The 15,009-nt window shown below is 46.0% G+C and overlaps 1 protein-coding gene across 1 annotated transcript in view; it reads left to right on the top strand.

Annotated features, from left to right (window-relative positions):
* Window positions 1-1,143: 1,143 nt before the first annotated feature.
* The window catches only part of FGF14 (fibroblast growth factor 14), a 637,636-nt gene continuing 623,770 nt past the window's right edge, over window positions 1,144-15,009 (top strand). Inside the window, exon 1 of the mRNA NM_001206832.2 lies at window positions 1,144-1,351. Within this exon, the coding sequence (NP_001193761.1) occupies window positions 1,144-1,351 (208 nt within the window). The remainder of the gene's footprint in view (window positions 1,352-15,009) is intronic.

Raw genomic sequence — 15,009 nt, 5'->3', positions numbered from 1 at the left:
TGGTCCTAAACTGCTGTTTCCGCTTAAACCCCTGCCTCCGGTCCATCCCATGTATTTTTGAAGGTTTGCTAATTACCATCAATTCTCCTTTTCAGAATTCACTTTGAAAGAGAAGGCTCTGTTAGCTGGCGCCGGAGGGCAAGCAGCAAGCCTCATCAGGCCGGGAGAGGAGGGAGGGGGTCGAACGGTGGGGCTGGGGCTGAGTGCCGGTGGTGGGGTGTGGGGGGTACTTCGAGAGGGGAACCGGCGGGGAGACTGCAGTGATACTGCCCTCCCCGGGCGGGTGCAAGCATCTCACTGGTGACGGGTCTGAAAGCACGTGGCTACGTCATGGAAAGCCAGTCTTTTCAATGCAAACTTCAACTCCTCCTCCCTTTAATGCCTGTAACTCACATCCGAGGCTGGGCGAGGAATCCGGAGGGGAGATTTTCCCCATGCTCACCGTTGTTGGAAACCGGCGGAGCGCGAGCCAGGAGCCAGGGGGTCCGTGGCGCTGTCTACCTACTACGACCAGCCTGCCCAAGCACCTCGATTTGCATCTTTTCTTCGTGGTGATTGAGAACTGCAGGTTTAATCCGATCCCACTGAGCACCGGCGATTGATTATTTAAAAAAAAAAAAAAAATCGACACAGAAGGGAGGCTGTGTCTTCGGCTGTCAGACTCGGAGGTGGTATCAGTGTGTGTGTGTGCTGGTGGTGGTTTTTTCTTTTCCTTTTCCTTTTTTTTTTTTTTTTCTTTTTTCTTTCTTTCTTTCCTTTTTCTTTTTTTTTAATCTTCTCTCCTAGGGACAACACAATGGCAGTCTTCTCTCAGTGAGACGAATCCTGCTCAGCCTCCTGCAGACTCACTCATCCTCATAGCGATCAAGTAAAAAGGCTATGGTTTTCTCTTCGGGGATCTTTTGTGCATTCCTGTTCTCCTTGATTAACTCTGCTCTCAGTTGGGATTTCTTTGCTTTTTTGTTTGTCTTCACGCTGAAAAAGGATTTTTTGGCCAACCCTTTGGTAATAATCCAGTGGTGATCAAGGGGGATAAAATCGTTCACCCTGGCCGAAAAAAAACAATCACTGAGAAGTCTCAAAGAAATACACCACGTGAGGGGAAAAAACTGGGAGAAGATCCGGAATATCATCGTTTTTCCTATGGTAAAACCGGTGCCCCTCTTCAGGAGAACTGATTTCAAATTATTATTATGCAACCACAAGGATCTCTTCTTTCTCAGGGTGTCTAAGCTGCTGGATTGCTTTTCGCCCAAATCAATGTGGTTTCTTTGGAACATTTTCAGCAAAGGAACGCATATGCTGCAGTGTCTTTGTGGCAAGAGTCTTAAGAAAAACAAGAACCCAACTGGTAAGCAAAACATGCATCATGTTATGTTTTTCCTCCTAATAACCTGTCTGTTGCTCACTGAGCTAGATCTGCAGTTCTGCTATGCAGGAAGGCAGGGGAGACAGCAAAGGACCAGGACAGTGTAGTGTATAGAGCTATTGCATGGATAAACAAGGAACAGCTGGATCCGCGTCTCTGAGCCCCCAAACCCGTGTCAGCATCCCTTGGCTGTGACACAATCCGTCACTTGGAGGGAGGAGGAAACTTTTTTTTAATTAATGTATCTGGTTGCCGATGTTTGGTGAAGTATTGAAGGGTTTATGGCTTAAGGTTTGGCCCGAGGCAGCTGAAGCTTCGTTCGTTGCCAGGAAAAAGAAGCCGAGAGCTTCGCCGACTCGTGCTGCAGGCTTCGGGGAGACCTAGCTCGGCTCCGAGAACCTGTTCGAGACTTTCTGATTAGCTTGCACAATATCCGCCACCCCATCACCTTTACCAAAGTAGAAGGGGCTCCCCCTCCCTCGCGGCCCCCGCCTCCCGCCCCCGTCTAGCTCGCCGTGCGGGAGTTTTAACTCCTTCTCCCGTTTTCTGCCTCCGACACCTCCTGTCACTAGGGACACTTGAGCGGGGCTCCTGTCGGGAGGGAACCCCACACCGAGCCGACGAGCCCGGTCTCTCCCTGTAATAAAGCAGTCTCCTCGCCCCGTGTCTGTGTCCCCCGGGTGGGATGCGCCTGCCCCGGGTCCCTGCTTCAGCCTCGCGGCGATCGTGCGCCCCCTTTCCAAAAGGCTCCAGCCGGGACACTTGCAGTACGTTACATAAGAAATGCAAATGCAGGTGATTCGGGGGAGTCGGGTCCCCGGGGCTCACTTCCCGGGATCTCAGTCTGAGGCGTTTGGGGGCGGCCGCGGACCTGTGGGCGAGCCGCCCTGGGGAGGCCATGCCGGAGGACTGCGTGGTGGTGGCGGCGGCGCGCGGGCGCGGCGGGTCCGAGAGCGCGAGCGCTGAAGGCGGTGGGGCGGGGGGAGCGCGGTGTCCCCCGGTTCGGCCCAGGTCGGGGAGGGACCCGGGGGCGGGAGGCCGGTGTTTGTGTCTGGGGGCCGTGTTGGGGGGCGGGGGCGGGGCCCTGGCCGTCCTGCCGCGGCAGCCCGGGGCGCCCGGGGCTCCTGACGCCGGCACTGCGGTGTAGTAGATCATGGCTTCCCGCGGGTACCCTGACACTGCGAGCTCCGCCGGGGGCGCGCTGGCTCCCGGAGCCCCGCCGGCCGGGCGGCAAGTGGAGGCCGCCTCCCTGCCTCCGGTGCTGGCTGATGCAGCGTAGCTGGGCGGCGCGAGAAGAGGGGGAGGGGGAGGAGGGGGAGGAGGGAGTAGAAGGGGAGGAGGGGGGGAGGAGGGGGGAGGAGGGGTGGGGAGGGGGAGGAGGGGTGGGGAGGGGGGAGGAAGGCTGGGTGGGCGAGGATGGAGGGGTGGATGCGGAGGCTGGGTCCCCCTTGTTGCCCTCTGTGCTGCCAGTCCAGAGGGCAGGTGCTCGGATGCGGGGAGGACGCCTGGCAGTTGCCTTCTGCCGGGACCTTTGGGTGGCAGTTGAGAGAAGCTCTGGGCGGCGGGGTGCTGCAGTGGCTCCCTGCCTCCGACCTGGAGTTCTCAGCTCCCTGCTCTGTTTAGCTTGACCGGCTTTCTCTCCGTCCCCCTCTCCTCTTTCTCCACCACCCGCTCCATGCCCTGTCCTTCCACCCTCCTCTCTCTTAACTCCTCAGTATTTAGCAACTCTGAGATGGTACCACCATCCTGAGCATCACCCAAGGAGAAAGCAGTGTGGTCACCTCCCCAGCCGCATTTCCAATTGGGCGTTGAGCTGTGGGTACCCCGACCAAGCCGGCATCAGGCCCAACACTTGCTGATGGCCTGGTCATACCCAAATCTGCAACACTACCCTCTCCCAAGTTCACGCCAAGACCCTTGAGGCAAGGGTTACTCCCTCACACAGTCAAATCAGTGGTCTGTAAACCCTTGTGTCCAGTGAAAAGATTTATCTCCCTCTGAGAAAGGAATACTGTAAAAGCATTTCTTTGGACTTGGCCGTTTGTTATAGAGATCTAGAATCTGTCTCTCCATAGTGCTGAGAGTGGGCAGTAATTCAGCAGGGAACAGTAAGTTTCCTTACTGCCTTTTATAAATTTTTATTTTATTTTTTTGGTAAACAGTTTTACTGGAAACACTAATTTTCACCCATACACGATTCAAGATCTTTTCATTACACCTCTCCCACCCCACCCACTTTCATCTCTCTGGAATAAAGTAGATTTTTTTTTTTTTCTTTGCTTCAGAGGCGTTTTGGAAGGTGTCAAATAAAAGATGTTATTTTTAGAGCAATTTATTTTGCAGCTTATGAATGCTAAAGTACTTGGGTATGAGTTGATGGGTTAACTCCAACTGCGTCTAACAATGCCTCAACTACTTGAATAGGATAGTTTAAGTCTTAGAATGTCAGGGGTGAGAGCGCCAACCTGGGAGTTGCAGCATTTTGTAAATCGTTTTAAAAATGGGACTTTGATGTGTCACTCTATTTGTCTACCTTCTAAAGTTTTGCCTTCCTAGATGGAATCAAACCCTTGCCTAGCCATTCACTTTCATGATGGTAGCTGGTAAATTCTCTTTTCCTTCTGCTATTAACACGAGGCCTAAAATGGTTCTGATCCCAAGATAGCAGTATAACTAAGAAGTTAATTGGGTAATTAAAATAAAACAAAGACTAAAACCTTCTTAACTGTTAAAAACCAAAAAGAACAGATTGACTACTACCTATTATATTATCTTACATCTCAAATGAGGACAATTAACTGGTTTCAAACTAAGAAGCTTAGCAGAATACCTCCAAGTACCAGTACTAGGATCACGAATTTGCTGTCAAGACTTGTTATTAGAGGAATCTTTTTCTTTCTAATTTTTCCAAGTTATAAAGTAATTTACTGCTTATTCCCAGTGCTTTATCAACAAGTACAGAGTTTGCTCTGGGGTTCCTGAGAGAAATGTCAGAGTACTGCTATATAACCAGGTTGGTGTGGAAATAAGCAAATAATAGAGTCATAGACTTAAGGGCGTTTTATTCACCTACCCCAAAGTCACTGACTAGTGTTTAAATAAGAAGTGATAATTAAATAGGTTTTTACTGGTGGTTGTTTTTTATATAAAACTTAAATGGAGGAGAGCATGAAGAATGCATTTGTACAATATATGCTCTTTAAATTAAATTGCAATAGCTTGGATATTGGATAGGAAGTAAATTTACTGTCTACATAAAGACGTCCAATATCTCACAATATAGCTATTATCAGACACACACAGTCACACACACGTGGGTGTGCATGCCTCTGCTTAAATGTCCTACTTTCTCCTATTTTCCTAGGAGAGGAATAGCTATATGTTTAGAATAGATGTTACCTGCTTCAACTTTCACTGCATGAGTCATGCAAAGTGACTGTATTTTAGGCAGATCATTAAGTAGGGAATACTGAGTCCAAGGCACTTTTTTTGCCTGGAGGAGGGCTTGATCTGTTTGTTTAAACTCGTACTGATAGTTTGGACTGACCAATGTGTATCCCAGGCCAGTTTGGGAAATAATCTAGGTCACTAAACTTTGACCGATGGCTGCTAAGGAAATCAATACAGTTGGAAAAAAGAAGTCCACAATAAAGAGAAATAGGAAGGTCATGTCATGGATGTCTATTCAGATACATACTGTCCACCAGGCAAAGGAAGCCACAGATGTGCAAATATAGTAAATCCCCTACCTACGGATGACTTCCAAGAATTTGTTCGTAAGTCCAATTTGTTCGTAAGTCTGACAAAGTTAGCCTAGGTACTCAAGAACACAATCAGCTATATAGTATTGTCTGTAATAGGTTTATAGTACTTTTCACAGAAATAATACATAAAAAACAAAGTACAGTACAACAGCTGGCACACAGGAGCTGGCATTGCGTGAATGAACAGGTAAGAAGAGTTACTGATATGAGAAGGGAGAGGAGGCGAGAGATGGTAGAGCTGAAGGATTTTCAGCCATAGGAGACAGAGTGTGCAGTGAGCACATGTGCTCAGTTGCTGAGTCGTTTCCAACTCTTTGAGACCCCAGAGAGGAGACAGAGGGCGAGCTGCAACTGCACAGACAGGTTCTGGTTCCTTGCTGGATTCAATTCTGCCAACCCTCTTAGAAAAATGATCCAGTGATGTCTGGGTACAACCTGGGCTTGAAATAAAGATACTGTACTATTGTACTCTGTACAGTACTGTATAGTTAAGTACACAAAACGCAAACAATTGTAGAGGGTGCGTGCACATGACTATCTCCACCAGACACACGAACAAACATGACTGGACATGGGAATGCATCTTAGAAAGTTTGCAACATGAAGGGTCATATACAGGGGACTTATGTATAGCTACTCCCACACACAAATTTCCATGGCTTGGTGGATTTTGGAAAGCACAGATTTTAAGAAAAATTTGTAACTAGAGGTAATTTTATCAGGGGCCAGTGCTAGCAGCAAGGAGGGTATGAAGCGGGTGCCCTAGATTTAGTTCTGCAAAGCGCATTTAGAAAATTGACAAACTCGTGGCCTTGAGTTTCCTCTTCAAAACTCACTCTCTCTGCTGTGTAACTTTGAGATGAAACAAGCAGGGCTTGGTAGAAGTCATTGTCACTTTCTATTTCCTCCTTTTTAAGGGTGTCTTCCAGCTTTGCTTTTGCCATTTACTAAGCTGTTTTAGGTGCCAAAAACATCTGGTGTGCCACTGTTACTCATGTAAATATATGCTAGTCTTTTAAAGCTAATTGCTTTACATCTGGGGAGGTCATGCCTTTGGGAAGTGAGAAAATAAGAAGAGGGAGAAGAAAAAAAGAGTGAGCATTTTTCACTTCTTCTCCTGCACCTGCCGACTCATCCTAGGTTCCCGTAGAGCTGGGTGAGCCACTAATGGGCCATAACCTCTGCATTTCTAAACACAGAGCAGATATAGTATGGAGACAGCAGATTCGGACTGCATGGCTGGAACACCAAACAGATGTCAGGCCCTTCTCCTTCTCATATGCTTGCCTTCAGAGTGGGATTCCATGGATTGGGTTGCCCAAAAATTTCATTTGGGTTTTTTTTTTGGTAGGATCTTATGGAAAAACTTCAAACTTTTTGGCCAACCCAATAACACCAGTTGACCTTGGGCTCCATCCAGGAAGCTTTAGTTACTGAAGTAGCAAAATGAGTTTTGCAGGCAGTGGCACTTCATGAACCAACGATTCAATGTTTGTTAGGCTTCCAAGTATTGACTTGTTGGGAGTGTTGTGTTTTTGCATTATGTTTGCTTTAATTTCTATCCAAGTTAACAAGTGTGAAACCAAACGCATGATCATCTGAACTTGGTTTTAACAATGGAGCTCACTTTAGCTGTACCTATATCCAGCCTGTTCTCAACACAGGCAGCATCCATAACTAAGCACGTTCCCTCAAACGATGCACTGCTCTCAGAAGGTGTGAAAGCTGATTCTATATTTCACATTTCCCACGCGGAACCACTCCTTTAAAAACGTTCAAACCCAGTCTTCCATATTTTAGCAACACAAACATTGAGGACTTTTGTGAAGCATTTTTATAAATGTGGTAACAAGGACAATCACTGAAGTTTTTGCTCCTTTGTACATTCTGGCATCATAACTCACTCAATTGACTCATAAGCTTTCTTTAAATATGTAGATGTCTCAAAATGGAAGCATTTATTCAAAATAGTTCCTTATGCCTTAAGGGGAAACAGTCGGGATGTTTAAACAGTATATTTGAAGCTCTTCTATTAAGTTTTAAATGAGACATTGCATTGTGTCTATATTCTTAAAACCTTTGAGCCCAACTTAGTACTACCTACGGGAGGGACAGTGGGTCAGGGAAATACCTACTGACATGTCTAGCTGCCTAATGCCATAGTCTGTGCTGTGTTTCTTGGGGTTTTAGATTGTGTACCATGTGCTATATTTAGTTATAAGAGTTGAACCTGAGGACAGAAAGGCAGGGAATTGCAAGATTTCTCAGTTCCTTTGTGTGCCTCCAGAAAGGCACTTTTCTGCTGTTCTGCTTTTGAAGACCAGGTATGTCTTGATGTTTTCCCTGTATAGTTCTGTAGTTGGTACAAACTCATTTTTTTTTTTCTTTTTTCGCTTTGGCCAGAAGTAAAAGGAAGAATGATGAAGGGTAGAGAAGTTTAACGGAGGAATTCTTAGGGTCTTCCTAAACATGAAAGCAAAAAGGAGGTATGCTGCAGACAAGTTTTACAGGGAACCTTTAAGTTTTTATCTAACCTACTAACACCATCTAAGAAAGTCACCTAACAACTGTCAAGCACTACTGCCTTTATCATTGTTCCCTGACAAAAACTCGTTGTGACAGATCACAGGTTTTCAATACATTTTAAATGAATAGTGAAAAACAGGGTTCCTTGAGAAAGTGAACTGTGGGACTGTAACTGCCAGTATCATACAATTTACTTGGTTAAGTTCACTTGATGCTTACTTCTTTCCAAAAGTGCCAACCAAGAATTTGGCCTCTAAATGATAAAACAAGGAAGGAAAAAGCTGTTAGTGGCTTTCTGACCCTTCATCCCAGGGCATCCTGAAACATGGTTTGCAATATTCCCCGGGGCCCACATTTTCTCATGCCCTTATGCTAAATCTCAAAACTTCAGACCTTCCTTAAACACATAAGCCCAAGAGCTAAGTCCTGAACATTCACTGGAAGGACTGATGCTGAAGCTGAAACTCCAATACTTTGGCCATTTGATGCGAAGAACTGACTCTTTGGAAAAGATCCCGATGCTGGGAAAGATTGAGGGCAGGAGGAGATGGGGACGACAGAGGATGGATGGTTGGATGGCATCACGGACTCAATGGACATGAGTGTGAGTAGACACCGGGAGCTGGTGATGGACAGGGAGGCCTGGCATGCTGCAGTCCATGGGGTCGCAAAGAGTTGGACACGAACTGAACTGAGCGACTGAACTGAATTGACGGGCATACACCGGTTCTGACCCGCTCAGCCTTTAAATAACAAGTGTTAGGGCACCCTTTGGTTCCCTCTGTAGAAGCCCGCTTCATTTTCTTTTCTAAGCTTTAATATGCTCCTTAAAGAGCAAAGCATTCGGCAAAACAGTTGAGTGAATTTGAATCCTCTTTTTCATTTCCGAGGTTCCTCTGAAGACGGCACTCTCCCATGCGGCACGTTTTTGTTCTTGAGGGGACAGTCCCTAAACCAGCAGCCTCGAGTTTCACTTGCTGGGAAAGGAGGCGCCCCTACCCGGTTCGCTCTTTCCCGTTTTTTAAGCCGTCATCTGCAAACTCCTGTTTTCCCCACAACCACACTCAGCTACTCGGCTTCCGCCCCCCGGAGCCACCATCAAAGGCACGACTGGGCCGAGCTCCCGCCTCCAGAGCAGCGAGTGGACCCCAAGAGTTCTCTGCCACCGCCAACCCGGCCACCTCAGCCTCCAGGAGACGAGCCCCTTGGGTATCTGGCCGGACCGGGGTCGGAGTCGGCCTCATGGAACCCTGGAGAGAGTGGAGGGGCAGGCAGGCGACGCGTGGCCTTAGTCCACCACGACCCGCGGGCAGCCAGAGCCCTGGGGGCCGGCCACAGCGCGCGCGCTTCCTCAGAGCGCCCAGGGCTCGGCTACGCAATGCGGTGGAAGCGGCCCGTCCGAGCCGCCGTACCGCGAGACGTTTCCGTTGCCACAGAGATGACCTCCGACCCTGGGGCGTCTCTGGGGGGAGGAGGGCTTGGCGGCCGGCGCAGCCGTTGCTATGGAAACCACGTGGCCGGAAGCGGCGGTGTGGGCGATACTGGACGCGCGTGCCAGACCGGCAGCCTGACGCCGGCGCGTGTCTTTGCGGGATACCCCAGGATCGGCTACCACGCGCGCGTCCCCGTGCGCCCCCGGAGCCGGAGGACGGCGAGGGAGTGTGGTCCCGGCGCACAGGTGGCCGCCTTCACCCGAGGCGCCCGGGCGTTCAGAGGAAAAAGGGCTGGGAGGCAGGAAGGAGCTAACTTGCTGGCTGAGGCGCCCAAGTTCAGGAGTGGGAGAGGATGAGCCCAGTCCCCACTCGACATGGGCAGACCCGCTGGCTCCCTTAGTTCTCCCGTCCTCAGTCTCCTCACCTGCAGTGTATGCTGTTGTTGAGTCGCTCAGTCGGGTCAACTCTTTGCAGCCCCATGGACTGCAGCACATCAGGCTTCCCTGTCCTTCCTTCACCATCTCCCAGACTTTACTGAAACTCTTGTCCATTAAGTCCGTGAGGCCATCCAGCCATCTCATCCTCTGTCACGCCCCAACCTCCTCCTGCCTCTAATCTTTCCCAGCATCAGGATCTTTTACAGTGAGTTGGCTCTTTGCATCAGGTGGCCAAAGGATTGGCGCTTCAGGGTCAGTGCTTTCAATGAATATCCAATGAATATTGTCCCTGCAATCCTTGGGCACTGATTAAAATAGTCTCAAGTCAGTTGCAGTTCTCACATGCCAAGCCTCTTGTCATTTTTCCACCCAATCCGGATTCTGAATGAACTTTATCCTCTTCCTCCTGTCTCTCCTGGTCTATGTTGAGTATATTTTAAGTTGTAGTTTAAATTTGAGATCAGAGATGGAAGGTCACCTTCAGGCTCATGATTGACCTTTTAGAGGTGTGGCGGCTCCCTCATGTTGGAAGAGCCGGTTTTGAGTTGTAGAGATAGCGCGTCTCCCAGCTTTGATATTTGGAAGAAGAAAAGCTTTGTACTTCACTGGTGACACCACCAAGAGCTCTTTTTGCATCTTACAGACTTGTGTGGTTGGTGCTCAAACAGACGGCATTCCTTTATATCTATTGTATTCCCCAGATGTCTTTTCCTTCAGTCTCAACATTTTTTGGAGAGGACTCGGCCTACGTTGTCTTGTTTTTCCTTCTGTTATTCTGAACTATTGGGAAAAATCTCAAGCATTTTCAAATCTTAAAACACACACACACACACACACACACACACACACACAAAACTTCACTGTAAATTTAAAAGTTGAATAAGACTATTTTGAGGGTATGATAAGGCAGGCTCCCCGCTTTATAAAAGAACGCTAGACCCAAATTATGTTTCTGGCAGATGGAGTAGGTTAAGGTTCCCTGCTCAGATGGCTTTACACTTTTAAAAGACATTTGTTGGCCTAGTTTCCAGTCTTTTAACCTTTTTTCTCCCATCTTATGATAATATCCTCCTTTAAGTTTGCTTTTCAAAGAACTGGTCATCAGTTCCTCAAGAAAACTGGGTAGACTATTTATATCTCAAGACACAGGGAAAGAATGTAAGATCCTTCAAGAAGGACTTTTGTTTCCTAAATCCAGGATTTTGTAATACCTACCAGTGTAGGGGAGATGTGGGGATAGCTAAAACGGATAGGTGGACTTTGAATTGCTTCATGGGCTGCATTTCTGTTCTTTTAAGAACTCAGTTTCTGAAACAAGGAATAGTTTTGAATTCCTCAAAGAATTGTGTTACAACTTTTATGACATCAAAGAGCTGATCACTCATTGGACTACGTTATCTTCTGTTTGCTGCTTTGGAGCCGGGAGAAGCTCTTCAACTAACATGGAAATAAAAAGATTTCTGTGTACTAGACTTAGAGCTGTCTGTTTCAGAAGATCTTTCTTTCCTTCTGAGTTCATAGTTTCACTTAGCTTAGGGGTAGTGGTAGTAGTAGCAGTAGTGTGTGTGTGTGCATGCGCACATGCGCGTGCAAGCCCATGTTTGGTTATGTCTGACTCTTTGCGACTCCATGGACCGTAGCCCACCTGCCAGGCTTCTCTGTCCATGGAATTTTCCAGGCACAAATACTGGAGTGGGTTGCCATTTCCTCCTCCAAGTGATCTTCTGGACCCAGGGATCAAATCCACGTCTCCTGAGTCTCCTTCATTGGCAGGCAGATTCTTTACCCTTGAGCCACCTGGGAAGCCTAACTTGGGGGAGGAGTCCTTGAAAAAGTTCTTATCAGGCTCTGAATGTCAGATTTCAGTCTGGCCCACTTCTCACTGTAGAGCTATTTTAAATAAAAAAAAAGATTTTTTCTAATATCTTGTCAGGTTTCAGTTGAGACAAATGGTAAATATTCCTGGCAGTAATGAAAAACTTGTTGGATTCTAAGAAGTGTCCCCAAAGAATGTGCAAAAGGTCCCACCCTCCCAAGATCCGGAGCCACATCCAAAGACAGCCAAAGAAAGCCTCGGTCATCAGGACATTAACTGAAGTGGAGTTAATGGAGTTGCACCTGGAGTGGAGTTGCACATGGAGTGCAACCTACATTTCTGTCCGACCATGTTTTGAGGACCCTCAGTCTGATGGTTCCCAGGCTGAGTTCTCGGAACCTGAAATGAGACAAACAAGAAGCCAATAGCTGTTGCTGGAAGAGAAGGGATCAATAACCAGTGGGGCTTGGAGAGGAAGAAACTGTGAGATTTTCTCTTCCTTTCTCAACCGGGCACTGAGATCCAGGAGAACTGAGTGTGGTAAGAATTCTTCGGCAGTCTTACCAGTTTTGTCAGGCTCCAGAACAAGTGGGGTTTAAAGCAGAGTGTAAGTCTGGTATCTATGAATTTGTCGAGGTTGTTCATTAATTTTAACTTGAGTTTCCCACAGGCTGCTCAAGGGAATAACTAGTATCGGTTTACTGGTTTCCTGGAGAAGCCCTTGGAGTCCTGTTAGTTCCGAGAGGGGCCCATTTGGGGGCCATCTTTCAAGGGTATGTGTGGGGGCATGTGTAAGGTCACTAATTTGTTTTGTTTATGGTTTTGTCGTTTCTTCAGAGTGGAGAGGCAATTCAGATAGAGGATGGGTAGACGGTGAGGACTGACGTGGAGGATAGAGGGGAGTAAAGGGTCTTACAGTCTTCTGTTTTACGTACCTCTTGTGTCCTTAGATTTTCATTAGCCATTTTCAGTGAATCTTTCAACTAAGCTATTTTGGACTCTTGACAATTTTGGAAATACTGTGGAAAAATCTTTGTGTGGAGCTGGGTTGAAGGTAAGAACTGCCAGAGAGGAAGCGGGGAAGTCGAAAATAAGGCAGACACAGGGGCTGGAGAGGAAGTGGAGTCCATGTAATCTCCGTGGCCAGTTTGAATTTGGGAAGGGACAAGAGGGAGGCATCTAGGATGTTCTGACCAAGGTTTAAATGGTTTGGACGATTCCTTTTGATTCTGAGCTACTGACCATTTGCCAATAAAACACCCCTGTCTCCTTGAAACACAGAGCAAAACTTGCCTCTCTCCAGACTGTTTACATTCAAGAGGCTGTGGTAACTTTCAATGGCAAGTAGGAAACTTTGACAAGTTTTCCCATCTAGATCATAGTTTGAATGGGCAGTTCTTGGGAGAGTTGCTCTGGGTTAAAGAGTTCATTTTCTTGACTCCAAAGTCCATAGGGATGAAAAAATAATGCCTTACAATAAAGATAAGTCAAAGGTTTTTTTTGTTTTTGTTTTTTCAAAGATGTTATACAGTTCTTTGTTGATAGTTGATGCTTTTGTGCACAATACTTTGTTCCATTTGGGGAGTCAAATAATAGTTAAAAGCCAATTTCCCAGATTATTCAGGTCTGGCAAGAAAAAGGAAGTGTGAACTTCACTGAATATACATACATAGGTTTGTGCACCTGCATCTTGGATAGAAATGTAGTTGTAATTAAAATGTCTGTTTTTGCCCCATAACATAATTGTGTTGTCTGCACAATTAGAGTGGATCAGTGAAGTGTGTGGTAGCCTCTACTGAAATGCTGCCTCTTTCTTAGATAAAGTGTAGTTTGAGAGGGATTGTAATCTCTGATTTTCCCACTTCCTGTGTGGAGCACATGACAGACTTTAAAAAAAGAAGATGTGAGTGGATTTTTTACCAGCTGGGCCATCAGGGCAGCTCCGAAAATAAGAAGGCTCTAAGGCTAAAACAGTTGTAGGGTTTTTGTTTTTTTCTTAAATAGCCACTTATTTGAAAGTCTGAAACTCATCTTTCTTGGTTGTGTTTCTGTTGTAATCCAGGTGTTACCATTTGAAAGCAAAGAAAGGGCTTTGTTTGCCTGGAGGCCTGAGTCACTTTCTAAATTAAACAGGCAGTAGTTACCAATGGCTCTGCCTCAACATTTTCCTGGGGGAGGGGGCAGCTTGAAAACAGTTGACCCAGTCTGCTCTTTCCTCCTTTATTATCCAATGACTTGTTTCCTAGAAATTCACTTTTTCCATCATCTTAATTAGCTTTTCTTTTACATTTAAACTTCCCACCCAAATGCCAGTTAAGTGGCGCAAAATCCCTCATATATCAGACATGTAATAATAAATATAAAATATTGGAAATACTTCTTAATAGAATGGCTTCTAAATGTTAGAAATACCTTCATGATATAGCAACACATTAAAAAATAAATTTTAAAACAGAAATTTGTGGGATCATGATTGTTTACTTATTTTACCTTTCCTAATTATATTTCTTTTAAATTTTTATTTTTTATATTTGTTGATGCTGTTTATCATTTTTTAGTTGGAATTATATTTCCTTTAAAGGTCTTGGGAATGATCTTAAACCACACCGTGCATAGGGGTTTCTGGCCCCCCATGGCGCATGGCCCTTTTCCTGGAAAGGTGCTGAACGTGCTCTCCTCTGCAGAGCAGGAGCCCGGGCCGCTCTGTCCCCGTCGCTTCAGTAAACTGCTTTTCCATCACCAAGGATCCCGCCCGTTCTCCCAGTATTTGTACCCGCATACCCGAGATTTTGTCCTCACATCTTTCTTTCCTTTACTTGTGTCTTTCAAAAGGTTCGTCGTCAATTTAACTCTTCAGGCAAGGTTGGGATTAGTATATTATACAACTGGCTTTTCAACTTTGACGTATATTACCATAAGGGGGAAAAAGGGCAAAAAATATCAACAGTACAGTTGTCAGACAGTAAATGAGACACATCAGTCTGAACTTGAGATATTTTTCCAAAGTAGCACTTGTTTGACTATAATGTTTTTCTTTCTGGGCTTCAAATAACATGTTAGAAAAAACTGTGATGTGTATCTGTGGCTTTAATGGATTATATACTTAAACAATTTGGGAGTATTATTATTATCAATATAATTATTACACCTAATATTTCCAATAATGATAGTCTATACTTACTAGATTTTTAAAAAACATATTACTCTTTTATTTTAACTGATATATCCTGAATTACTCTGAATCCTGTATTAATATTTGTGCTCTCTGTAATAATAAAAATAATCTTTATAGGGTGCATTCTCTGTACTAGATATTTTATTTATATTACCTAATTTAGTCCTCAGAACCATAGGTAGGAACTTTTCTTACATTTATCTGATAAAGGGTGAAGATCAGGCATGAAGAGTTTAAGGAATTTATCTGATGCTACTCAGCTAGCTGGAGAAGGCAATGGCACTCCACTCCAGTACTCTTGCCTGGAAAATCCCATGGATGGAGGAGCCTGGTGGCCTGCAGTCCATGGGGTCGCTAAGAGTCGGACACGACTGAACGACTTCACTTTCACTTTTCACTTTCATGCATTGGAGAAGGAAACGGCAACCCACTCCAGTGTTCTTGCCTGGAGAATCCCAGGGACGGGGAGCCTGGTGGGCTGCCGTCTAT

Source organism: Bos taurus, chromosome 12 (genome assembly GCF_002263795.3).
Source record: "Bos taurus isolate L1 Dominette 01449 registration number 42190680 breed Hereford chromosome 12, ARS-UCD2.0, whole genome shotgun sequence".
Taxonomy (NCBI): domain Eukaryota; kingdom Metazoa; phylum Chordata; class Mammalia; order Artiodactyla; family Bovidae; genus Bos; species Bos taurus.
The sequence above is the reverse complement of the archived record's forward strand: the minus strand, read 5'-3'. Positions and strand labels throughout refer to the sequence as shown.